Source organism: Coregonus clupeaformis, chromosome 7 (assembly GCF_020615455.1).
Source record: "Coregonus clupeaformis isolate EN_2021a chromosome 7, ASM2061545v1, whole genome shotgun sequence".
Classification (NCBI taxonomy): Eukaryota; Metazoa; Chordata; class Actinopteri; order Salmoniformes; family Salmonidae; genus Coregonus; species Coregonus clupeaformis.
This window is the reverse complement of record NC_059198.1, coordinates 23,015,012-23,040,882: the sequence shown is the minus strand read 5'-3', so window position 1 is coordinate 23,040,882 and position 25,871 is coordinate 23,015,012. Positions and strand designations below refer to the sequence as shown.

Genomic DNA, 25,871 nt, shown 5'->3' with positions numbered 1-25,871 from the left:
TTTATTTGATTGAGGACCATGATGGCAGATTTGAGTTGATAAGATGGAGAGAAAGGAGCTGATTTTCATTGCTTGAAGAGAGAGAAGCAGGCAGGGGAACGTGTAGTAGAGGACTAAAGGAGAGGGAGACCCAGGCCTCGGGACAGAGGCCTGTGAGTGTGTTGTTTGACCATGGTGCTGATCCACTGTGTACCTTTCCAGTGCATATGGACCAGACCAGCCCAAGATCAGGAGGAGCAGGAGGTAAGAGAACATCTCTCTCTTCTGACAAACCAATACCAATGACAAACAAACTGAACCAGTTCAGTACACAGTATAGTAGTAAGCTCTCTGGTCAGTTACAGACAAACCACATCCTTTCGAATGGGCAGAAATGTGTTCTCTTCTGTCGCTCCTCCTTGTATTTACACATACAATTTGATAAGACTTTTTACATTTCTTGAGGTGATGTGATATGATATGGGAAAATAAATAAATATTCCATATTAGTGACATTAGTACTGACCTTCCACATTTGACACGTCAGTTAAACAACATGCTCAGTTTTTGATTAACAGACGTTCTTTCCTGAGGATGTGTTAAATGTTAGGAGCAGGCATTGTGGGACATCTCATTGACCTTTCACCTTTTCTCTTACCCTCAGGGCACGTCAGACGAACAGGGCAGAGAGGCACTATTAAAGGGTGAAGAGAAGCCCTCTCCTTCAGCCACCGGTACCCCTCTCACCCAAACATGTTCCCTAGACTCTCCCACATCACCCATGTCACCTACATCATCCACGGCAACAGGCGCAACGGAAACATCCACGTCCGTCACCCCCAGGCGGAGGGCGGGCCGATCGAGGCCTCGGCCAATCTCTGACTACGCTCAGCTGGTTGCCAGGAAGTACGCCATCCCCGAGGAGGAGGTGGAGCTACATCCTGAGGAGAGGACTACAAATGGAACTCCCTGTCAGGACTTCAAAAGTAATGGAGGCTCGCAGGACAGAGACAGCCCAGAGAATTACAATATGAATGGAGATCTCCAGTGCCGGAGGAGACGGCCCATGTCTGTGATTGGAGGAGTGGATCTGTACTCTTCAGCTGGACCTGAGGAGAGAGAGGACCGCCTGCCCTCTGTAAGCACCTCACTGTTAAACAATGGCTAGATATACTGAGATAAAATAAAATAAAATGTTATTGGCCACATGCGCCGAATACAACAGGTGTAGACATTACAGTGAAATGCTTACTTACAGCCCTTAACCAACAGTGCATTTATTTTTTATAAAAAAGTAAAATAAAACAACAAAAAAGTGTTGAGAAAAAAAGAGCAGAAGTAAAATAAAATAACAGAGATATTTGTAACACCTGTTATATTCCAGAGGAAATGCCCAATATGTCAAATAATGTCCTGTTTGTGATTGACGTGCAAAACCCCTGGACGTTCCCAAAGGCCCCTAACACTGTCCTCTCCATGTCTCTCTAGCCCCTCTCACGCCCCCCTGTCCCGTCCCACCAGGTGCCCTCCTACAGGGCGGTGTCGGCCAGGTTTCGCCCCTCCACCTTCTCCCAGAGCACCCCCATCGGACTGGACCGCCTCGGACGACGCAAACTACACAGAGTCCTCAGTGGTACAGGAGGGAGTGTGTGTGAAAGGGAGGAGGGAGTGTGTGTGAAAGGGAGGAATAAAGATGGCGAGAGCATGTTTGTGTGTGAAAGGGAGGAATAAAGATGGAGAGAGCATGTTTGTGTGTGAAAGGGAGGAATAAAGATGGAGAGAGCAGGTCTGTGTGTGAGAATGAGGAATAAAGATGGAGAGAGCAGGTCTGTGTGTGAGAGGGAGGAATAAAGATGGAGAGAGCAGGTCTGTGTGTGAGAATGAGGAATAAAGATGGAGAGAGCAGGTCTGTGTGTGAGAATGAGGAATAAAGATGGAGAGAGCAGGTCTGTGTGTGAGAATGAGGAATAAAGATGGAGAGAGCAGGTCTGTGTGTGAGAGGGAGGAATAAAGATGGAGAGAGCAGGTCTGTGTGTGAGAATGAGGAATAAAGATGGAGAGAGCAGGTCTGTGTGTGAAAGGGAGGAATAAAGATGGAGAGAGCAGGTCTGTGTGTGAAAGGGAGGAATAAAGATGGAGAGAGCAGGTCTGTGTGTGAAAGGGAGGAATAAAGATGGAGAGAGCAGGTCTGTGTGTGAAAGGGAGGAATAAAGATGGAGAGAGCAGGTCTGTGTGTGAGAGGGAGGAATAAAGATGGAGAGAGCAGGTCTGTGTGTGAAAGGGAGGAATAAAGATGGAGAGAGCAGGTCTGTGTGTGAAAGGGAGGAATAAAGATGGAGAGAGCAGGTCTGTGTGTGAAAGGGAGGAATAAAGATGGAGAGAGCAGGTCTGTGTGTGAGAATGAGAGGAATAAAGATGGAGAGAGCAGGTCTGTGTGTGAGAGGGAGGAATAAAGATGGAGAGAGCAGGTCTGTGTGAGAATGAGAGGCAGAGTGGGGTAGATTATCTGTAAAAGAAGAGCAAAGCAGAGGAGAGCTTTGAAAGTTACTGTGTGAAATGAAAGTGTGTTTACCATCTTTCCAGAGTGTAATGTGTAGAGCAGGGTTCCCCAACTGGCGGCCCGCGGGTGGTTTTATTTGTCCCCCCAAGTTTTTCATTTTGTTTTCATTGTTGGACATAAAAGACTAAAACAGCAGGAAATCAGCTCCAAGTGATTTCAATTTAAGAAATCTGTTCCCAAGTATTCCCACGCATAATAGAGTGAAACGTGATCGAATACAAATGTAAGCAATGTTTGAAATGATTATGTTTTAGTCAAACATTATATCTGTTTGGGCTACTTGCGGTCAATTTGCCTTCTACAAATTATTTGTAATCATGTCGCGGCCCCCCGACCATCCTCTCAAGAAAAAATCGGCCCACGGCTGAATCTAGTTGATGATCCCTGGTGTAGAGAGTGCTGTTATGTGTGTGTGTTTGTGTGTGTGTGTGTGTGAGAGCATGTCTGATGTGTGTAACTGTACTAACTCTCTCCTCCCCACAGCAGACGGAGGCTCAGAGTGTTGTGCAGCGGTGAATGGTGACAGTGTGAGTGAGGAGGAGGGGAGCTTCGATGAGCTCAGTGATGTCACAACGTACCTGCAGCCTGGGGTGGGGCTGTCTGCTCTCAGCCAGGTGAGCTTTTTATCTACCTGCCTGCCTGTGTGTTAACCTGCAGGATTTGTTCAGCATCGCCAATGTTCTGCAACCGTTCCTGGCAACAGATGGAACCAATGTTCCCTCAAAAAAAGGTCTGCTGAGCGCAAACTTGAATGCTGGGAAAATTCAGTGCAACTTTCAGCGTGCGTTTACTGTGAACACTGAGGCTGTACCCGCTTTAAGTTACTGTTATAACAGTGGCCAAGTAGGCTGCTGTGGCTATTTTATCATAATGTAGGCCTAACAGAGTGGCCTATCATCAAAAACAATGGAGAAAATGCATCCCATAACATTTTAACATGGAAATAGCTGTTCTATCATTCAGCCTACAGTAGCAGCCAATGTGTGGTGTTCAATGTAGGCGTACATTCCATGAGACTTTTGAAAAAACAAAACATGCAGGGCTTGACATTAACCTTCAGATAAGGAGGTGACTGAAAATGTTGTGTTGTTTGATGCAAGAAACCACTTTACAAAATAAAATACATTATTATTCCCATACCATTATTACAGAGAATCAGACAAATGATGCTGCCTATTGGCTACTTAGCTTATTCAAGCCTGTCTCAAAATACAAATCACATTTTATTGGTAACATACACATGTTTAGCAGATGTTATTGCAGTTTTAACGAAATGCTTGTGTTCCTAGCTCCAACAGTGCAGTAGTATCTAACGGCAGGTAGCTTAGAGGTTAAGAGCGTTGTGCCAGTAACCAAAAGGTCGCTGGTTCTAATCCCCGAGCCGACTAGGTGAAAAATCTGTCGATGTGCCCTTGAGCAAGGCACTTAACCCTAAATTGCTCCTGTAAGTCGCTCTGGATAAGAGCGTCTGCTAAATGACTAAAATGTAAATGTAAAATTCACAACAATACACAAATCTAAAAGAATGGAATTAAGAAATATATAACTATTAGGACAAGCAATGTCGGAGTGGCATTGACTAAAATACAGTAGAATAGAATACAGTATATACATATGAGATGAGTAAAGCAGTATGTAAACATTATTAAAGTGACTAGTGTTCCATTATTAAAGAGGCCAGTGATTCCATGTCTGTATACAGGGCAGCAGCCTCTAAGGTGCAGGGTTGAGTGACCTGCTGGTAGCCGGCTAGTGATGGCTTTTTAACAGTCTCATGGCCTTGAAATAGAATATGTTTTTCAGTCTCTCTGTCCCAGCTTTGATGCACCTGTACTGACCTCGTCTGATATTTTTGGCCTTCCTGTGACATCGGGTGCTGTAGGTGTCCTGGAGGGCAGGCAGTGTGCCACAGGTGATGTGTTGGGCAGACTGCAGAACCCTCTGGAGAGCCCTGCGGTTGCGGGCGGTGCAGTTGCCGTACCAGGCGGTGATACAGCCCGGCAGGATGCTCTCAATTGTGCATCTGTAAAAGTTTGTGAGGGTTTTAGGTGCTAAGACGATTTTCTTCAGCCTCCTGAAGTTGAAGAGGCTCTGTTGCGCCTTCTTCACCACACTGTCTGCGTGGGTGGACCATTTCAGTTTGTCGGTGATGTGTATGCCAAGAAACTTGAAGCTTTCCACCTTCTCCACTGCGGTCCCGTCGATGTGGATAGGGGGGTACACCCTCTGCTGTTTCCTGAAGTCCACGATCATCTCCTTTGTTTTGTTGATGTTGAGTGAGAGGTTATTTTCCTGGCACCACACTCCCAGAGCCCTCACCTCCTCCCTGTAGGCGGTCTCGTCATTGTTGGTAATCAAGCCTACTACTGTTGTGTCGTCTGCAAACTTGATGATTGAGTTGGAGGCGTGCTTGGCCACACAGTCATGGGTGAACAGGGAGTACAGGAGGGGGCTGAGCACGCACCCTTGTGGAGCCCCTGTGTTGAGGATCAGCGAAGTGGAGGTGTTGTTTCCTACCTTCACCACCTGGGGGCAGCCCGTCAGGAAGTCCATGACCCTGTTGAACATGGCGCGTCGGTGACACTGTGTTATCCTCAAAGCGGGTGAAGAAGGTGTTTAGCTTGTCCGGGAGCAGGACGTCGGTGTCCGCGATGTGGCTGGTTTTCCCTTTGTAATCCGTGATTGTCTGTAGACCCTGCCACATACAGTCATGGTCAAAAGTTTTGAGAATGAAACAAATATTAATTTTCACAAAGTCTGCTGCCTCGGTTTTTCATGATGGCAATTTGCATATACTCCAGAATGTTATGAAGAGTGATCAGATGAATTGCAATTACTTTCAAAGTCCCTCTTTGCCATGAAAATGAACATAATCCCCAAAAAACATTTCCACTGCATTTCAGCCCTGCCACAAAAGGACCAGCTGACATCATGTCAGTGATTCTCTCGTTAACACAGGTGAGAGTGTTGACGAGGACAAGGCTGGAGATCACTCTGTCATGCTGATTGAGTTAGAATAACAGACTGGAAGCTTTAAAAGGAGGGTGGTGCTTGAAATCATTGTTCTTCCTCTGTTAACCATGGTTACCTACAAAGAAACACATGCCGTCATCATTGCTTTGCACAAAAAGTGCTTCACAGGCAAGGATATTGCTGCTAGTAAGATTGCACCTAAATCAACCATTTATCTGATCATCAAGAACTTCAAGTAGAGAGGTTTAATTGTTGTCAAGAAGGCTTCAGGGCGCCCAAGAAAGTCCAGCAAGCGCCAGGACCGTCTCCTAAAGTTGATTCAGCTGCGGGATCGTGGCACCACCAGTACAGAGCTTGCTCAGGAATGGCAGCAGGCAGGTGTGAGTGCATCTGCACGCACAGTGAGGCGAAGACTTTTGGAGGATGGCCTGGTGTCAAGAAGGGCAGCGAGGAAGCCACTTCTCTCCAGGAAAAACATCAGGGACAGACTGATATTCTGCAAAATGTACAGGGATTGGACTGCTGAGGACTGGGGTAAAGTCATTTGCTCTGATGAATCCCCTTTCCGATTGTTTGGGGCATCTGAAAAAAGGTGAGCGCTACCATCAGTCCTGTGTCATGCCAACAGTAAAGCATCCTGAGACCATTCATGTGTGGGGTTGCTTCTCAGCCAAGGGAGTGGGCTCACTCACAATTTTGCCAAAGAACACAGCCATGAATAAAGAATGGCACCAACACATCCTCCGATAGCAACTTCTCCCAACCATCCAAGAACAGATTGGTGACGAACAATACCTTTTCCAACATGATGGAGCACCTTGCCAAAAGGCAAAAGTGATAACTAAGTGGCTCTGGGAACAAAACATCAACATTTTGGGTCCATGGCCAGGAAACTCCCCAGACCTTAATCCCATTGAGAACTTGTGGTCAATCGTCAAGAGGCGGGTGGACAAACAAACACCCACAAATTCTGACAAACTCCCATTGATTATGCAAGAATGGGCTGCCATCAGTCAGGATGTGGCCCAGAAGTTAATTGACAGCATGCCAGGACGGATTGCAGAGGTCTTGAAAAAGAAGGGTCAACACTGCAAATATTGACTCTTTGCATAAACTTAATGTAATTGTCAAGAAAAGCCTTTGACACTTATGGAATGCTTGTAATTATACTTCAGTAAACCATAGTAACATCTGACAAAAATATCTAAAAACACTGAAGCAATAAACTTTATGAAGACCAATACTTGTGTCATTCTCAAAACTTTTGACCACGACTTTACGTCTCGTGTCTGAGCCGTTGAATTACGACTCCACTTTGTCTCTGTACTGACGTTTTGCCTGTTTGATTGCCTTACGGAGGGAATAACTACACTGTTTGTATTCGGTCATATTCCCAGTCACCTTGCCATGGTTAAATGCAGTGGTTTGCGCTTTCAGTTTTGCGCGAATGCTGCCATCTATCCACGGTTTCTGGTTTGGGTAGGTTTTAATAGTCACAGTGGGAACAACGTCCCCTATACACTTCCTGATTAACTCAGTCACCGTGTCCGTGTACACGTCAATGTTACAACACTGCCCTTTATGACAAAAAAAGCTATGTACCTGACTCACTTTTCAAAGATGCCTAGAAATGTACACGTTTTGTGCTCTTGTAGGAATCAATCCTCTATTGCTGACTACAAATGATCTATAACTGGGCTAATAACTCACTAACTAGGAAAGGATATGAACAAAATGTGCACACGTGGCTACATGCAGCTCTCGTTTTGATCTCAAAACAAGCGAATCTACTCATGACCGCTCATGCTGTAAACACAGTCCAGTTCAAAGTAAATGGCACAGATCCATACAGTGGGGAAAAAAAGTATTTAGTCAGCCACCAATTGTGCAAGTTCTCCCACTTAAAAAGATGAGAGAGGCCTGTAAATTTCATCATAGGTACACGTCAACTATGACAGACAAATTGAGAAAAAAAAATCCAGAAAATCCCATTGTAGGATTTTTAATGAATTTATTTGCAAATTATGGTGGAAAATAAGTATTTGGTCACCTACAAACAAGCAAGATTTCTGGCTCTCACAGACCTGTAACTTCTTCTTTAAGAGGCTCCTCTGTCCTCCACTCGTTACCTGTATTAATGGCACCTGTTTGAACTTGTTATCAGTATAAAAGACACCTGTCCACAACCTCATACAGTCACACTCCAAACTTCACAATGGCCAAGACCAAAGAGCTGTCAAAGGACACCAAAAACAAAATTGTAGACCTGCACCAGGCTGGGAAGACTGAATCTGCAATAGGTAAGCAGCTTGGTTTGAAGAAATCAACTGTGGGAGCAATTATTAGGAAATGGAAGACATACAAGACCACTGATAATCTCCCTCGATCTGGGGCTCCACGCAAGATCTCACCCCGTGGGGTCAAAATGATCACAAGAATGGTGAGCAAAAATCCCAGAACCACACAGGGAGACCTAGTGAATGACCTGCAGAGAGCTGGGACCAAAGTAACAAAGCCAACCATCAGTAACACACTACGCCGCCAGGGACTCAAATCCTGCAGTGCGAGACGTGTCCCCCTGCTTAAGCCAGTACATGTCCAGGCCCGTCTGAAGTGCATTTGGATGATCCAGAAGAGGATTGGGAGAATGTCATATGGTCAGATGAAACCAAAATATAACTTTTTGGTAAAAACTCAACTCGTCATGTTTGGAGGACAAAGAATGCTGAGTTGCATCCAAAGAACACCATACCTACTGTGAAGCATGGGGTTGGAAACATCATGCTTTGGGGCTTTTTTTCTGCAAAGGGACCAGGACGACTGATCCGTGTAAAGGAAAGAATGAATGGGGCCATGTATCGTGAGATTTTGAGTGAAACCCTCCTTCCATCAGCAAGGGCATTGAAGATGAAACGTGGCTGGGTCTTTCAGCATGACAATGATCCCAAACACACCGCCCGGGCAACGAAGGAGTGGCTTCGTAAGAAGCATTTCAAGGTCCTGGAGTGGCCTAGCCAGTCTCCAGATCTCAACCCCATAGAAAATCTTTGGAGGGGAGTTGAAAGTCTGTGTTGCCCAGCGACAGCCCCAAAACATCACTGCTCTAGAGGAGATCTGCATGGAGGAATGGGCCAAAATACTAGCAACAGTGTGTGAAAACCTTGTGAAGACTTACAGAAAACGTTTGACCTGTGTCATTGCCAACAAAGGGTATATAACAAAGTATTGAGAAACTTTTGTTATTGACCAAATACTTATTTTCCACCATCATATGCCAATAAATTCATAAAAAATCATACAATGTGATTTTCTGGATTTTTTTTTCTCATTTTGTCTGTCATAGTTGACGTGTACCTATGACGAAAATTACAGGCCTCTCTCATCTTTTTAAGTGGGAGAACTTGCACAATTGGTGGCTGACTAAATACTTTTTTTCCCCACTGTATATGGTAATGGTCTATTTACATATAGGCCTGCCGCAGCTCTGATTGGTTATGCCGCACAGGTCTGTGTAGAGTATGGGCTGAGTCATGCCTGTCAATGCAATAGAATCCTACTCCGATGCGTTCTGCCTACAACAAAATCTGTTGCATAGTTTTTGTTTCGGTATGTTGCATTGAAAGTGGCGAACATTGTGTTGATTCGATCACAATTGCCACAGTAAAGGGAAACGTTGGTAGTGTTAACAGGGAAAACTCTAGAACGGTGGTCACCAACCCTTTCTGAGTCGAGATCACTTTCTGAATCTAAATGCAAGCCGAGATCTACCGCTCAGATTTGAAAAAGTAAGACTATACATTAGCCAATTAAAAACAGTCCTGTAGCAATGAGGATTGTGCAGTAAGCTATAGGCCCAATACATTGTCACAGCATATTGGCTTTGCTTGAATTGCCCTGCCAATGCAAATTTTTTGTTTGGGGAAGTATGATCACACCGGTGATAGATCCGTTGTTGTAAAACATGTGAGGCACATCCGAGTGAGCATACATTTAAATAATGAGCTTTTTATTTTACTGGGCTGATGGTGCCTGCATCTGATGGTCAGTCTCAGCGGAGGGAGAGAGCAGCAGACTGAGGGTCCGCCTCTCAACATCCCTCCGCTCTCCCTCTCCTCCACTGACACTGACCAAAAAGGGACACCGTCTTCCAGCTGATGGGGAAACTCGAGTCGCACCGCATTATTTCTGCCTCATGCACAAATTCATGTTGTTACTCCTATGAACAGAGAAAGTGAAATATTCCTCGATATTAAAAAATTCCGCTAATAATAACAACAACGCAAGCCTATAAATACACTTTCCTACTCATTCATTACTGCTGCACTGCTTGATGTAGCGCTGAGTGGAAATAGGAAGAACGTGCATTTTACGGCTTATGAAAGTTTTGAATACAAAGTGTTGACAGTGCTGAGTAAGAACTTAAACATGAACTCACTCATACAAACAGCAGCTCTTTGCTGTATTCGTTGACAGTCTCTCTCATGGTTTTAAACGTTTTGAAATCTCACAGTATCAACTTTGCTGTAGCTTTCTTTTATGCCTGCTACGTTACTGCAGACAAGGTCATCTGAGCCATCTGATTGGCCAGCGGTAGTCCTATAGTGCACTTGATTTGCTCTGGGCCCGCCGGGAAGGAAGAGTTTGTACTTTCAGACACATGAAATGGTTCAAAATGGCAACAGTTTGCCTACCCGGCATGCAGTGCAGTTGAATCGGGTGCACCTACTGCCAACAGCCCAAGACTAATAAAAGAAAATAGGAACACAATACTTTATTGTTGTTGTTTTTTACAGAAATGTTTGGCGTTAGGCCTCCCGAGTGGCGCAGCGGTCTAAGGCAATGCATCGCAGTGCTAGAGGCGTCACTACAGATCCGGGTTCGATCCCGGGCTGTGTCGCAGCCGGACGCGACCGGGAGACCCATGAGACGGCGCACAATTGGCCCAGCATCGTCCGGGTTAGGGTAGTGTTTGGCCGTCTGGGATGTCCTTGTCCCATCGCGCTCTAGCGACTCCTTGTGACTTCAGGTCGCCAGCTGTACGGTGTTTCCTCCGACACATTGGTGCTTCTGGGTTAAGGGAGCAGTGTGTCAAGAAGCAGCGCGGCTTGGCGGGTCGTGTTTCGGAGGACGCATGGCCCTCGACCATCGCCTCTCCCGAGTCCGTAGGGGAGTTGCAGCGATGGGACAAGACTGTAATTACCACTAGGATAAAAAGGAATAATAATGAAGACTAATGTTCCACCAGTCGTTGAGTGATGTTCAGACTCCTACTTCTCTTTGTGGGCTGATATTTCAGGCCCGGGCAGCTGCGAGGCAGTCTTGGGGCTACTGCGCACGCGCGCAGCTTAGAGGGAACATTGGATGTAATGTCTCTCCAAGTCAATATGCCGTTTCTGCCAGGTCATCCCTGATGTGTGTGTGTGTGTGTGTGATCCGTTTTGGTCTGAGTTTCCCATGTCCAAGCGTAATCTGTGTGTTGGACATGAGTATGCTGTGCATGTAATTCTGTAATTATCTGTGCGTGTCTGTCATTACATAAGCTCGGTAACCCTCCCCGTTCTCTCTTCCCCCTCTCTCTTCCCCCTCTCTCTTCCCCCTTGCTCTCTCAGTGGATCAGCCAGGGTCAAGCAGTGTATGCAGAGGCCCTGTGGGACCATGTGACAATGGAGGAGCAGGAGCTGGCGTTCAAGGCAGGGGATGTGATCCGGGTGCTGGAGGCCCCTCACAAGGACTGGTGGTGGGGCATGGGGGCAGACAGGGAGGCCTGGTTCCCTTCCAGCTTCGTCAGGGTAAGACAACACTGAGTCAACACATTTGTGCACTAGCCTTGTTGCATTGAAAAGAAAGAAAAATCAATCAAATTCAATTATTTAAGTTTTTATTGATATTTTTTCACAACAACAAGATACAAACAAGTCAGGTCATGAAGCAAACAGAGGTCACAAACAAAACAACTTCTGCACAAGACACCATAGTTGGGTCATTGAAATGATCAGCTCAGCTCAGGAAATACAAGAAAATACAAGAGGCTTCCATGTTTTGTCTTAAGTAGACATTCTGTGTAATTGATGTTTACGCTAGACCCTGCCAGCCAAAGGCCCTGAAACTGTCTTGGATCCAACCAAGCACCTTAGTAGTGTGTGTTCAAGGGTAGTGTGGGTTCAGAGGTTTCGGTGGTTTCCCTGGTGACTTGCGTTGATTTACAGTTGCATCTTAATTAGGGAAGCTATGGTGAAGCCAGTTGATTGACAGGGGGGGTGACCGCTTGATAATTGCCCCTGTTGGTGATTGTTGATGACGGACAGGGGCTTGTTAACCATACATGGTGTTTTTTTGTTTGTTTATTGTTTATTAAAATTTTATTTATTTATTAAAGGGTAGATCAGCTTTAATATTGCAGATATATTGTAACTTCCATCAATGTAATTGTCTGCATCACTTCCAATCCCCCATATGGTTTTTTTCTCGCAAATATATATCTCTATAGATATCTCTCTCTCTCTATATATATATATATATATATATATATATATACAGTGGGGAAAAAAAGTATTTAGTCAGCCACCAATTGTGCAAGTTCTCCCACTTAAAAAGATGAGAGAGGCCTGTAATTTTCATCATAGGTACACGTCAACTATGACAGACAAATTGAGAAAAGAAAATCCAGAAAATCACATTGTAGGATTTTTTATGAATTTATTTGCAAATTATGGTGGAAAATAAGTATTTGGTCACCTACAAACAAGCAAGATTTCTGGCTCTCACAGACCTGTAACTTCTTCTTTAAGAGGCTCCTCTGTCCTCCACTCGTTACCTGTATTAATGGCACCTGTTTGAACTTGTTATCAGTATAAAAGACACCTGTCCACAACCTCAAACAGTCACACTCCAAACTCCACTATGGCCAAGACCAAAGAGCTGTCAAAGGACACCAGAAACAAAATTGTAGACCTGCACCAGGCTGGGAAGACTGAATCTGCAATAGGTAAGCAGCTTGGTTTGAAGAAATCAACTGTGGGAGCAATTTTTAGGAAATGGAAGACATACAAAACCACTGATAATCTCCCTCGATCTGGGGCTCCACGCAAGATCTCACCCCGTGGGGTCAAAATGATCATAAGAACGGTGAGCAAAAATCCCAGAACCACACGGGAATACCTAGTGAATGACCTGCAGAGAGCTGGGACCAAAGTAACAAAGCCTACCATCAGTAACACACTACGCCGCCAGGGACTCAAATCCTGCAGTGCCAGACGTGTCCCCCTGCTTAAGCCAGTACATGTCCAGGCCCGTCTGAAGTTTGCTAGAGTGCATTTGGATGATCCAGAAGAGGATTGGGAGAATGTCATATGGTCAGATGAAACCAAAATATAACTTTTTGGTAAAAACTCAACTTGTCGTGTTTGGAGGACAAAGAATGCTGAGTTTCATCCAAAGAACACCATACCTACTGTGGCATGGGGGTGGAAACATAATGCTTTGGGGCTGTTTTTCTGCAAAGGGACCAGGACGACTGATCCGTGTAAAGGAAAGAATGAATGGGGCCATGTATCGTGAGATTTTGAGTGAAAACCTCCTTCTATCAGCAAGGGCATTGAAGATGAAACGTGGCTGGGTCTTTCAGCATGACATTGATCCCAAACACACCGCCCGGGCAACGAAGGAGTGGCTTCGTAAGAAGCATTTCAAGGTCCTGGAGTGGCCTAGCCAGTCTCCAGATCTCAACCCCATAGAAAATCTTTGGAGGGAGTTGAAAGTCCGTGTTGCCCAGCGACAGCCCCAAAACATCACTGCTCTAGAGGAGATCTGCATGGAGGAATGGGCCAAAATACCAGCAACAGTGTGTGAAAACCTTGTGAAGACTTACAGAAAACGTTTGACCTGTGTCATTGCCAACAAAGGGTATATAACAAAGTATTGAGAAACTTTTGTTATTGACCAAATACTTATTTTCCACCATAATTTGCAAATAAATTCATTAAAAATCCTACAATGTCATTTTCTGGATATTTTTTTCTCATTTTGTCTGTCATAGTTGACTTGTACCTATGATGAAAATTACAGGCCTCTCTCATCTATTTAAGTGGGTGAACTTGCACAATTGGTGGCTGACTAAATACTTTTTTTCCCCACTGTATATATACAGTGAGGGAAAAAAAGTATTTGATCCCCTGCTGATTTTGTACGTTTGCCCACTGATATAATATCTATCATTTTAATGGTAGGTTTATTTGAACAGTGAGAGACAGAATAACAACAACAAAATCCAGAATAACGCATGTCAAAAATGTTATAAATTGATTTGCATTTTAATGAGGGAAATAAGTATTTGACCCCTCTGCAAAACATGACTTAGTACTTGGTGGCAAAACCCTTGTTGGCAATCACAGAGGTCAGACGTTTCTTGTAGTTGCCCACCAGGTTTGCACACATCTCAGGAGGGATTTTGTCCCACTCCTCTTTGCAGATCTTCTCCAAGTCATTAAGGTTTTGAGGCTGACGTTTGGCAACTCGAACCTTCAGCTCCCTCCACAGATTTTCAATGGGATTAAGGTCTGGAGACTGGCTAGGCCACTCCAGGACCTTAATGTGCTTCTTATTGAGCCACTCCTTTGTTGCCTTGGCCGTGTGTTTTGAGTCATTGTCATGCTGGAATACCCATATACGACCCATTTTCAATGCCCTGGCTGAGGGAAGGAGGTTCTCACCCAAGATTTGAAGGTACATGACCCTGTCCATCGTCCCTTTGATGCTGTGAAGTTGTCCTGCCCCCTTAGCAGAAAAACACCCCCAAAGCATAATGTTTCCACCTCCATGTTTGATGGTGTTCTTGGGGACATACGCAGCATTCTTCCTCCTCCAAACACGGCGAGTTGATGCCAAAGAGCTCCATTTTGGCCTCATCTGACCACATCACCCAGTTCTCCTCTGAATCATTCAGATGTTCATTGGCAAACTTCAGACGGGCATGTATATGTGCTTTTTGAGCAGGGGGACCTTGCGGGCGCTGCAGGATTTCAGTCCTTCACGGCGTAGTGTGTTACCAATTGTTTTCTTGGTGACTATGGTCCCAGCTGCCTTGAGATCATTGACAAGATCCTCCCGTGTGGTTCTGGGCTGATTCCTCACCGAGGTGAGATCTTGCATGGAGCCCCAGGCCGAGGGAGATTGACAGTTATTTTGTGTTTCTTCCATTTGCGAATAATCGCACCAACTGTTGTCACCTTCTCACCAAGCTGCTTGGCGATGGTCTTGTAGCCCATTCCAGCCTTGTGTAGGTCTACAATCTTGTCCCTGACATCCTTGGAGAGCTCTTTGGTCTTGGCCATGGTGGAGAGTTTGGAATCTGATTGATTGATTGCTTCTGTGGACAGGTGTCTTTTATACAGGTAACAAGCTGAGATTAGGAGGACTCCCTTTAAGAGTGTGCTCCTAATCTCAGCTCGTTACCTGTATAAAAGACACCTGGGAGCCAGAAATCTTTCTGATTGAGAGGGGGTCAAATACTTATTTCCCTCATTAAAATGAAAATCAATTTATAACATTTTTTACATGCGTTTTTCTGTTTTTTTTTTTTGTTATTCTGTCTCTCACTGTTCAAATTAACCTACAATTAAAATTATAGACTGATCATTTCTTTGTCAGTGGCCAAACGTACAAAATCAGCAGGGGATCAAATACTTTTTTCCCTCACTGTGTATATGATATATATATATATATATATATATATATATATATATATATATATATATATATATATATATATATATATATATATACATACATACATACATACATACATACATACATACATACATACATACATACATACATACATACATACATACATACATACATACATACATACATACATATCCTTAAAAAATATATATTTTTCTTTATTACTTTCCAACCCCACCGCCCCTTCCCCAATTGGAGCAAACTAGTGAACAACAACGCCTAGGCCTCTACTTCCAGCCTATCCACACTACACACATCTTATGGACACAGCCAACATGGTGTTTCTAATGTTACCATAGGAATGTAGGTTGGGTTAACTGCATTTAATTTACAGGTGCTAGTATAGGCGAACTGTGCGTGACTGTGGTTCACCTGGTAATGTGTGTGTGTGTGTGTGTGTGTGTGTGATTTGACAGGTGCGTGTGAATCAGGAGGAGGACTCTGGAGCGGAGAGTGTAGGGAGTTGTGCTCTGGACCAGGAGGACCCACACACTGCCCCCCGGGACACACACAGCGCCGAGCACCGAGACCAGATGAGGACCAATGTGGTCAAAGAGATCATGAACACGGAACGCATCTACATCAAACACCTCCGGGACATCTGTGAGGTGGGTGGAGGCTCGACCATAAACGTTAACCGACCCTAACCCATGTCTCCCCTCCTCCATCGTCACTGACATTACAACTAGGGTAGAATTTCTATTGGTTTTGCTCTCCTCCTCCTGCTCTCCTCCGTCCTCTCCTTGCCTCTTTTTGAAAAAGGTCAAAGGTAATCGAGGAGCGGAGGAGAGGAAATGTGGAAACTAATGCGCTTGTATGAAATTAAACTCTCCTTCTCCACTCACGCGTCATCCGGCAAATGATCCACTTCGCTGATCCTCAACACTGGGGCTCCACAAGGGTGCATGCTCAGCCCCCTGCTGTACTCCCTGTTCATCCATGACTGCGTGGCCACGCACGCCTCCAACTCAATCATCAAGTTTACAGACGACACAACAGTAGTAGGCTTGATTACCAACAATGATGAGACCGCCTACAGGGAGGAGGTGAGGGCTCTGGGAGTGTGGTGCCAGGAAAATAACCTCTCACTCAACGTCAACAAAACAAAGGAGATGATCGTGGACTTCAGGAAACAGCAGAGGGTGCACCCCCCCTATCCACATCGACGGGACCGCAGAAGGTGGAAAGCTTCAAGTTCCTTGGCATACACATCACCGACAAACTGAAATGGTCCACCCACGCAGACAGTGTGGTGAAGAAGGCGCAACAGAGCATCTTCAACCTCAGGAGGCTGAAGAGATTTGTCTTGGCACCTAAAACCCTCACAAACTTTTACAGATGTACAATTGAGAGCATCCTGTCGGGCTGTATCACCGCCTGGTACGGCAACTGCACCGCACGCAACCGCAGGGCTCTCCAGAGGGTAGTGCGGTCTGCCGAACGCATTACCGGGAACAAACTACCCGCCCTCCAGGACACCTACAGCACCCGATGTCACAGGAAGGCCAAAAAGATAATCAAGGACATCAACCACCCGAGCCACTGCCTGTTCACCCCGCTATCATCCAGAAGGCGAGGTCAGTACAGGTGCATCAAAGCTGGGACCGAGAGAATGAAAAACAGCTTCTATCTCAAGGCCATCAGGCTGTTAAATAGCCATCACTAGCACATTAGAGGTTGCTGCTGCCTATTGAAATCACTGGCCACTTTAAGAAATAGAACACTAGTCACTTTAATAATGTTGACATATCTTGCATTACTCATCTCATATGTATATACTGTATTCTATAATATTCTACTGTATCTTAGTCCATGCCGCTCTGTCATTGCTTGTCCATATATGTATTTTATAGATAAAAGGATAAGTAGCATATAATGTTATATGTATGCATGCTCTTCTCCTCTGAGAACACCTGATTCAAAGGAGGCATGGCACTTCCGCGCTACCTGCCGCAAGGACACTCTTGTGCGTCCTCTGTCGAAGTTGGAAATGGAGGAGAGGAGCAGATGCCTTTGTTTTCACCTACTAACCATTTGACACTCTTCTCGACCACTTATCAGTTTCCGGGTCACGGAGGAGAGGAGGACAGAGGAGTCAAGGAGAGAAGAGGACTGACTTTTATTCAAATGAGAATCTCCCTAGTGCTCTGGATCTCCACCAGCTTCATTGGCTCTCCCCCTGCTGGTCAAACCTTGCATTGACCACAACTCAATAGTAACGGTTATTCCTTGTTACAACTTAAACATCTGACTATGTCTAATGCTTTTCCCAGGGCTATATCCGTCAGTGTCGTAAAAACCCGGGCATGTTCACTGAGCTGCAGCTGAAGACCATTTTCAGTAACATCGAGGACATCTATAAGTTCCAGAGACAGTTCCTCAAAGACCTGGAGAAGAAGTACAACACAGACCAGCCTCACCTCAGTGAGATAGGAGCCTGTTTCCTCTCACAGGTACTTCTACCTTTCTACACACACAGTCACACACATACACAGATTGTATTACTACATACAGCATTTTTCCAAAACATTTTTCCTGTAAACATTTCACTGTATACATTTCAAAACAGTCACATCCCTATTTGGTAAGGTTTTATTTAACTCTCTTGCCCCCTCTCTCCCTCCTTTTTTCCCTCTCCCCTCTCTGTATCCCCTCTCTCTCTCTCAGGGGGAGGGTTTCTCCATCTACTCTGAGTACTGTAACACCCACCCTGCAGCGTGTGGGGAGCTGCAGCGCCTCATGAAGCTGGGCAGGTACAAGCACTTCTTTGAGGCCTGCCGGCTGCTGCAGCAGATGATTGACATCTCCATCGCTGGCTTCCTGCTCACGCCCGTCCAGAAGATCTGCAAGTACCCCCTGCAGCTGAGAGAGCTGCTCAAATACACCCCCAAAGACCACAGGTAAGTCACAACACACACACACTTTACAAACTTCACAACATATACTGTACCCACACATGCACCTATACACACACCTATACACACACACACGGATACACACACAAACCTTTTCACACTCTCAAATGCTGTTGATGTTGTGTGCTGTAGTGACTACGGTAGAGTGAGTGATGCGTACGAGGCGATGAAGAACGTGGCGAGCCTCATCAATGAGGGGAAGAGGCGGCTGGAGAGTGTTGACGCCATCGCTCACTGGCAGGTGGCCATCCTACACTGGGAGGTGAGAGAATCTTCTACTTGTGTTATTACTGTAGCAGAAAGATGTTATACCTATGCTATTGCCATCGTAGCAGGAACTCATGTTGTCTACCTGGCTCAAAGTAATGCACTGAGTGGGGTGATTTGAGATGTAGCTAGTGGATCAATCAATGATCTAACAATGACTGCAACTCAACCTAATGAATGTCTCTCTGTCATTGTTCCTTTCAGGGAGCAGACGTGTTGGAGCGCAGCTCGGAGCTGATCCACTCTGGAGAGCTGACCCGGATCACCTGGCAGGGCAACAAGACACAGCAGCGCAGCTTCTTCCTGTTTGACCACCAGCTGGTGTTCTGTAAGAAGGACGTACTGCGCCGCGACCTGCTGCACTACCGCGGCCGCCTGGACATGGACCACACGGAGGTCCTGGAGATGCCCGACGGCAGGGACCCTGAGCTGGGCATCTCGCTGAAGAACGCCCTGCGGCTCCGCAACAGCTCCACCCTGGAGACCCTGTGTTACCTCTGCTGCAGAAAGCCCAAGGACAGACAACGCTGGCTGCAGGCCTTCGCCAGGGAGAGACTGAGAGTACAGGAGGACCAAGAGATGGGTGAGGAGGGGTGGGATGGAGAGATGGAGGGGAAGGGAAGGAGACTAGAAGAGGGGAAAGGTGTTTCACCAGAGGAGAATGTGTAAGTGTTGAATGACATTTGATTGGCTGTTTTTTTCTTTATTTTATTTTTAAGGAATGAAGATCAGTGAAACGCAGCGAAAACAAGCAATCTTCAATGCAAGGAAATCCAAACAAGGGAAAATGAAGAGTAAGCGTTAAATACATCATGCTTTTTTATTCTTACAGTTGCTGTGCATGTGGTATTGGATTCATTTTATGCTCACTATTGTAAAGAATGTTTTAAAAACGTTGTTTGTGTGTTTTGTATTTCCTCCACAGCCATTGGCTACTCTGGCACTGTCCCGCCACACCACCAGCCCCTGCATCCAATTCACCAGCGCCACGTTACCGTGCCAACCAGCGTGCCTCAGCAGCAGGTGTTCACATTGGCCGAGCCCAAGCAAAAGCCCGCCCACCTGTGGTACACCTTCACCCGACACGCCTTCTTCAGGAAATGAGGATCCACCCCCCCCCCCTCCTCTCGCCTGTTTCTGACTCTAAATGTTCTGACCACGCCTAGAATTGTCCTAATGACTCAAAGAAAAACGTACAGTTATGGACCCACATATTTCAGGACAGTATCTGTGCACATACTACTTTGTGTAATGTGTGTTTTATCAATGTGTTTGTGTGCCTCTTAAAGTGGGTCTATATGTCTGTGTGTTTTATCAATGTGTTTGTGTGCCTCTTAAAGTGGGTCTATATGTCTGTGTGTTTTATCAATGTGTTTGTGTGCCTCTTAAAGTGGGTCTATATGTCTGTGTGTTTTGTTTCTGTGTTATATGTGCATTATTTTTATATCTGTGTTTTTATTTGTCTATTAAAATCAGTGCCTGGACTTGTTAATATACATACAGCCCAGAAGTGTTAATATACATACAGACGGACTCCCTCCATGTTGCTGGTGTGGTGAAGATGCTGCTTTTGTAGTCTGAGATTCCTTTATACCCAACCGCCCAGCAGAAACCTGTATTATAGTAATTATGGCAATGATGTACTGCACGTTCAGATTTTAAATTACCAGTCGAATACTTACCTGCTACCTTGGTTTTAGTTTATTTCTCTGAGGCTGGACCCTGTTGGAGTTAGACTGGTAGTGAAAGTACAACACACACACACAGGTCTACACACGCACTAACTCTGTTAACACTGTTGTAAATAAACTCTTGTACCAAATGCAAGTGATGTAACTCTGTCATTTTCTTGGTTGGTTGTGAGAAAACGTGCCTTGTTTTGAAAATGATCTCCAAGTGGAATAGAATTCTATCTGATCCCACCAGACAAATGATCAGACTTTATTTTCAAGGTAGGTCCCCCCCAAAAAACTCAGTCCGGCTTTCAACTTAATCTTGAAAGTTGTAATAGTCGAATGCACTAGTAGAATCCGCTTGTCATGTCAGTCATTGCATACCTTAGAGAGCTATTTATAACTTGTCAGAAATGTCCAGATCAACTAGCCCATGTCGGCTAATGTTTTTTAGCTACAAGATGTTCCACAATGCTAGAAGGGGGGCCTGAGTGAAAAAGTTTGATCCTGTTTTGTAATAAACGCCTCTGGTGCTTAGGTTACTGTGGAAATGTAACATACACTTACAGTTGAAGTCGGAAGTTTACATCAACTTAGGTTGGAGTCATTAAAACTTGTTTTTCAACCACTCTATAAATGTCTTGTTAACAAACTGTAGTTTTGGCAAGTCGGTTAGGACATCTACTTTGTGCATGACACAAGTAATTTTTCCAACAATTGTTTACAATTCTAGTGGGTCAGAAGTTTACATACACTAAGTTGACTGTGCCTTTAAACAGCTTGGGAAATTCCAGAAAATTATGCCATGGCTTTAGAAGCTTCTGATAGGCTAATTAACATAATTTGAGTCAATTGGAGGTATACCTGTCGATGTACACTGCTCAAAAAAATAAAGGGAACACTTAAACAACACAATGTAACTCCAAGTCAATCGCACTTCTGTGAAATCAAACTGTCCACTTAGGAAGCAACACTGATTGACAATAAATTTCACATGCTGTTGTGCAAATGGAATAGACAACAGGTGGAAATTATAGGCAATTAGCAAGACACCCCCAATAAAGGACTGGTTTTGCAGGTGGTGACCAGACCACTTCTCAATTCCTATGCTTCCTGGCTAATGTTTTGGTCACTTTTGAATGCTGGCGGTGCTTTCACTCTAGTGGTAGCATGAGACAGAGTCTACAACCCACGCAAGTGGCTCAGGTAGTGCAGCTCATCCAGGATGGCACATCAATGCGAGCTGTGCCAAGAAGGTTTGCTGTGTCTGTCAGCGTAGTGTCCAGAGCATGGAGGCGCTACCAGGAGACAGGCCAGTACATCAGGAGACGTGGAGGAGGCCGTAGGAGGGCAACAACCCAGCAGCAGGACTGCTACCTCCGCCTTTGTTTAAGGAGGAGCAGGAGGAGCACTGCCAGAGCCCTGCAAAATGACCTCCAGCAGGCCACAAATGTGCATGTGTCTGCTCAAACGGTCAGAAACAGACTCCATGAGGGTGGTATAAGGGCCTGACGTCCACAGGTGGGGGTTGTGCTTACAGCCCAACACCGTGCAGAACGTTTGGCATTTGCCAGAGAACACCAAGATTGGCAAATTCGCCACTGGCACCCTGTGCTCTTCACAGATGAAAGCAGGTTCACACTGAGCACATGTGACAGACGTGACAGAGTCTGGAGACGCCGTGGAGAACGTTCTGCTGCCTGCAACATCCTCCAGCATGACCGGTTTGGCGGTGGGTCAGTCATGGTGTGGGGTGGCATTTCTTTGGGGGGCCGCACAGCCCTCCATGTGCTCGCCAGAGGTAGCCTGACTGCCATTAGGTACCGAGATGAGATCCTCAGACCCCTTGTGAGACCATATGCTGGTGCGGTTGGCCCTGGGTTCCTCCTAATGCAAGACAATGCTAGACCTCATGTGGCTGGAGTGTGTCAGCAGTTCCTGCAAGAGGAAGGCATTGATGCTATGGACTGGCCCGCCTGTTCCCCAGACCTGAATCCAATTGAGCACATCTGGGACATCATGTCTCGCTCCATCCACCAACGCCACGTTGCACCACAGACTGTCCAGGAGTTGGCGGATGCTTTAGTCCAGGTCTGGGAGGAGATCCCTCAGGAGACCATCCGCCACCTCATCAGGAGCATGCCCAGGCGTTGTAGGGAGGTCATACAGGCACGTGGAGGCCACACACACTACTGAGCCTCATTTTGACTTGTTTTAAGGACATTACATCAAAGTTGGATCAGCCTGTAGTGTGGTTTTCCACTTTAATTTTGAGGGTGACTCCAAATCCAGACGTCCATGGGTTGATAAATTTGATTTCCATTGATAATTTTTGTGTGATTTAGTTGTCAGCACATTCAACTATGTAAAGAAAAAAGTATTTAATACGATTATTTCATTCATTCAGATCTAGGATGTGTTATTTTAGTGTTCCCTTAATTTTTTTGAGCAGTGTATTTCAAGGCCTACCTTCAAACTCAGTGCCTCTTTGCTTGACAACATGGGAAAATCAAAAGAAATCAGCCGAGACCTCAGAAAAAAATTGTAGACCTCCTCAAGTCTGGTTCATCCTTGGGAGCAATTTCCAAACGCCTGAAGGTACCACGTTCATCTGTACAAATAATCGTACGCAAGTATAAACACCATGGGACCACGCAGCCGTCATACCGCTCAGGAAGGAGACTCCTAGAGATGAATGTACTTTGGTGCGAAAAGTGCAAATCAATCCCAGAACAACAGCAAAGGACCTTGTGAAGATGCTGGAGGAAACAGGTACAAAAGTATTTGATCCCCTGCTGATTTTGTACGTTTGCCCACTGACAAAGACATGATCAGTCTATAATTTTAATGGTAGGTTTATTTGAACAGTGAGAGACAGAATAACAACAACAAAAATCCAGAAAAACGCATGTCAAAAATGTTATAAATTGATTTGCATTTTAATGAGGGAAATAAGTATTTGACCCCTCTGCAAAACATGACTTAGTACTTGGTGGCAAAACCCTTGTTGGCAATCACAGAGGTCAGACGTTTCTTGTAGTTGGCCACCAGGTTTGCACACATCTCAGGAGGGATTTTGTTCCACTCCTCTTTGCAGATCTTCTCCAAGTCAGTAAGGTTTCGAGGCTGATGTTTGGCAACTCGAACCTTCAGCTCCCTCCACAGATTTTCTATGGGATTAAGGTCTGGAGACTGGCTAGGCCACTCCAGGACCTTAATGTGCTTCTTCTTGAGCCACTCCTTTGTTGCCTTGGCCGTGTGTTTTGGGTCATTGTCATGCTGGAATACCCATCCACGACCCATTTTCAATGCCCTGGCTGAGGGAAGGAGGTTCTCACCCAAGATTTGACGGTACATGGCCCCATCCATCGTCCCTTTGATGCGGTGAAGTTGTCCTGTCCCCTTAGCAGAAAAACACCCCCAAAGCATAATGTTTCCACCTCCATGTTTGACGGTGGGGATGGTGTTCTTGGGGTCATAGGCAGCATTCCTCCTCCTCCAAACATGGCGAGTTGAGTTGATGCCAAAGAGCTCCATTTTGGTCTCATCTGACTACAACACTTTCACCCAGTTCTCCTCTGAATCATTCAGATGTTCATTGGCAAACTTCAGACAGGCATGTATATGTGCTTTCTTGAGCAGGGGGACCTTGCGGGTGCTGCAGGATTTCAGTCCTTCATGGCGTAGTGTGTTACCAATTGTTTTCTTGGTGACTATGGTCCCAGCTGCCTTGAGATCATTGACAAGATCCTCCCGTGTAGTTCTGGGCTGATTCCTCACCGTTCTCATGATCATTGCAACTCCACGAGGTGAGATCTTGCATGGAGCCCCAGGCAGAGGGTGATTGACAGTTATTTTGTGTTTCTTCCATTTGCGAATAATCGGACCAACTGTTGTCACCTTCTCACCAAGCTGCTTGGCGATGGTCTTGTAGCCCATTCCAGTCTTGTTTAGGTCTACAATCTTGTCCCTGACATCCTTGGAGAGCTCTTTGGTCTTGGCCATGGTGGAGAGTTTGGAATCTGATTGATTGATTGCTTCTGTGGACAGGTGTCTTTTATACAGGTAACAAACTGAGATTAGGAGCACTCCCTTTAAGAGTGTGCTCCTAATCTCAGCTCGTTACCTGTATAAAAGACACCTGGGAGCCAGAAATCTTTGTGATTGAGAGGGGGTCAAATACTTATTTCCCTCATTAAAATGCAAATCAATTTATAACTTGTTTGACGTGTTTTTCTGGATTTTTTTGTTGTTATTCTGTCTCTCACTGTTCAAATAAACCTACCATTAAAATTATAGACTGATAATTTCTTTGTCAGTGGGCAAACGTACAAAATCAGCAAGGGATCAAATACTTTTTTCCCTCACTGTATCAGGAAGTGTATAGGTGATGTTGTGCCCACTGTGACTATTAAAACCTACCCTAACCAGAAACCGTGGATAGATGGCAGCATTCGCGCTAATCTGAAAGCGCGAACCACTGCATTCAACCATGGCAAGGTGACTGGGAATATGGCAGAATACAAACAGTGTAGCTACTCACTCCGCAAGGCAATTAAACTGGCAAAACATCAGTATAGAGACAAAGTGGAGTCTCAATTCAATGGCTCAGACATGAGACGTATGCGGCAGGGTCTACAGACAATCACGGACTACAAAAGGAAAACCAGCCACGTCGCCGACACCGACGTCTCGCTTCCAGACAAGCTAAACACCTTCTTCGCCCGCTTTGAGGATAACACAGTGCCACTGACGAGGCCCACTACCAAGGACTGTGGCCTCGCCTTCTCCATGGCCAACGTGATTAAGACATTTAAGCAGGCCCAGACGGCATCCCTAGCCGCGTCCTCAGAGCATGCGCAGACCAGCTGGCTGGTGTGTTTATGGACATATTCAATCTCTCCCTTTCCCAGTCTGCTGTTCCCACATGCTTCAAGATGGCCACCATTGTTCCTGTACCCAAGAAAGCAAAGGTAACTGAACTAAATGACTATTGCCCTGTAGCACTCACCTCTGTCATCATGAAGTGCTTTGAGAGACTAGTCAAGGATCATATCACCTCTACCTTACCTGTCACCCTAGACCCACTTAAATTTGCTTACCGCCCCAATAGATCCACAGACGATGCAATCGCCATCACACTGCACACTGCCCTATCCCATCTGGACAAGAGGAATACCTATGTAAGAATGCTGTTCATTGACTATAGCTCAGCATTCAACACCATAGTACCCTCCAAGCTCATCATTAAGCTTGAGGCCCTGGGTCTGAACCCCGCCCTGTGCAACTGGGTCCTGGACTTCCTGACGGGCCGCCCCCAGGTGGTGAAGGTAGGAAACAACATCACCACTTCGCTGATCCTCAACACTGGGGCCCCACAAGGGTGCGTGCTCAGCCCCCTCCTGTACTCCCTGTTCACCCATGACAGCATGACCAAGCACGCCTCCAACTCAATCATCAAGTTTGCAGACGACACAACAGTAGTAGTCTTGATTACAAACAATGACGAGACCGCCTACAGGGAGGAGGTGAGGGCTCTGGGAGTGTGGTGCCAGGAAAATAACCTCTCACTCAACATCAACAAAACAAAGGAGATGATCGTGGACTTCAAGAAACAGTAGAGGGTGCACCCCCCTATCCACATCGACGGGACCGCAGTGGAGAAGGTGGAAAGCTTCAAGTTCCTTGGCGTACACATTACCGACAAACCGAAATGGTCCACCCACGCAGACAGTGTGGTGAAGAAGGCGCAACAGAGCCTCT

At 45.6% G+C, this 25,871-nt stretch overlaps 1 protein-coding gene across 2 annotated transcripts in view; it reads left to right on the top strand.

Moving 5' to 3' along the window:
* Window positions 1-19,777, top strand: part of LOC121569250 — a 32,343-nt gene extending 12,566 nt beyond the window's left edge. Inside the window, exons 3-14 of one of the 2 annotated variants that reach the window (XM_041880054.2) lie at window positions 202-243; window positions 644-1,117; window positions 1,468-1,612; window positions 3,026-3,153; window positions 11,122-11,301; window positions 15,670-15,861; window positions 17,527-17,706; window positions 17,921-18,153; window positions 18,301-18,430; window positions 18,640-19,018; window positions 19,155-19,229; window positions 19,361-19,777. In XM_041880054.2, coding sequence (XP_041735988.2) covers window positions 202-243; window positions 644-1,117; window positions 1,468-1,612; window positions 3,026-3,153; window positions 11,122-11,301; window positions 15,670-15,861; window positions 17,527-17,706; window positions 17,921-18,153; window positions 18,301-18,430; window positions 18,640-19,018; window positions 19,155-19,229; window positions 19,361-19,539 — 2,337 coding nt within the window. In that variant the 3' untranslated portion in view covers window positions 19,540-19,777. Of the gene's footprint in view, window positions 1-201; window positions 244-643; window positions 1,118-1,467; window positions 1,613-3,022; window positions 3,154-11,121; window positions 11,302-15,669; window positions 15,862-17,526; window positions 17,707-17,920; window positions 18,154-18,300; window positions 18,431-18,639; window positions 19,019-19,154; window positions 19,230-19,360 lie in introns of both variants that reach the window. The other variant, XM_041880056.2, reaches the window with a different exon arrangement.
* Window positions 19,778-25,871: the final 6,094 nt, after the last annotated feature.